Genomic DNA, 949 nt, shown 5'->3' with positions numbered 1-949 from the left:
ATATTTCAGTGCATTCTTCAGAAGTAAGAACGTGCTAGAGAGAATGAAAAGAATTCAATCTAATTTCTTATCTATTGACAATTCTGTTTGAATGCATGTCTTACTACAGAGCAGAAATTCCAAATGTTAGCCCTTCCCTCTTCCTGCTCATTTACCATGCAGCACTACCATTGGTCACTCCTCTGTACAATTTGCATAGCCAAACCCATTTGACTTCAGTCAGTTTCCCAGCTTGCTTTTTCTTGCTATAATGCAGTGCAGAGCTCTCTGTGAGGAGGTAGCATTTTTACTGCTGTAGAAAAAAACAATACAGAAGATTAACGCCAGACTTTTTTCCTGCAATTTGTTTGCTTTCTGCATTCTAAATCTTTGTGGCTATGCTTTGCCATTGAGGAGTGAGCTTTAACAGCAACCTATACACGTGAAGATTGAAAATAAAGAACTGCAGTAGTGCTGGTTTTCCTCCCTTTAGTTTTAGTGGTGCAGTATGAAGTGCAGTTATGGCAAGAAGAGGTAAGACAGCTGTGAGGACGCTGGAAGATTTGACCCTGGATTCTGGTTATGGTGGTGCTGCAGATTCCATCAGGTCATCCAACTTGTCCATCTGTTCTGATTCTCATCTGGTGGCATATCCCCATGGAGGAAACTGTTGGCATCTAACTGACTCCATGCACAGTAGACATAACAGCTTTGACACAGTCAACACTGTCCTGGCTGAAGACTCAGAGGTCCTGGACTGCTCGGGACAGTGCTCCAGGCTCCCCGACCTTGAGGAAGTCCCCTGGAGCCTTGAGGAGGTAGAAGCTCTTTTAAAAAAAGAGCAGATGATGGCTGGTACCAGCAGAGATGTCATCTCTAAGCTCTCTATGCTGGTCAGCAGGGCTTTGGTTAGGATTGCCAAAGAAGCTCAGAGACTGAGCCTCCGCTTTGCCAAATGCACCAAGTATGA

General features: G+C 44.3%; 1 protein-coding gene across 2 annotated transcripts in view; it reads left to right on the top strand.

Annotated features, from left to right (window-relative positions):
- Positions 1-240: 240 nt before the first annotated feature.
- The window catches only part of ABTB3 (ankyrin repeat and BTB domain containing 3), a 328,216-nt gene continuing 327,507 nt past the window's right edge, over positions 241-949 (top strand). For both annotated transcript variants that reach the window (XM_053718757.1, XM_053718756.1), the window contains exon 1: positions 241-949. This exon is cut by the window's right edge and continues 410 nt beyond it. In XM_053718757.1, coding sequence (XP_053574732.1) covers positions 501-949 — 449 coding nt within the window. In that variant the 5' untranslated portion in view covers positions 241-500.

This window comes from Bombina bombina, chromosome 6, assembly GCF_027579735.1.
Source record: "Bombina bombina isolate aBomBom1 chromosome 6, aBomBom1.pri, whole genome shotgun sequence".
NCBI lineage: Eukaryota > Metazoa > Chordata > Amphibia > Anura > Bombinatoridae > Bombina > Bombina bombina.
This window is presented reverse-complemented; position numbering and strand designations above follow the sequence as displayed.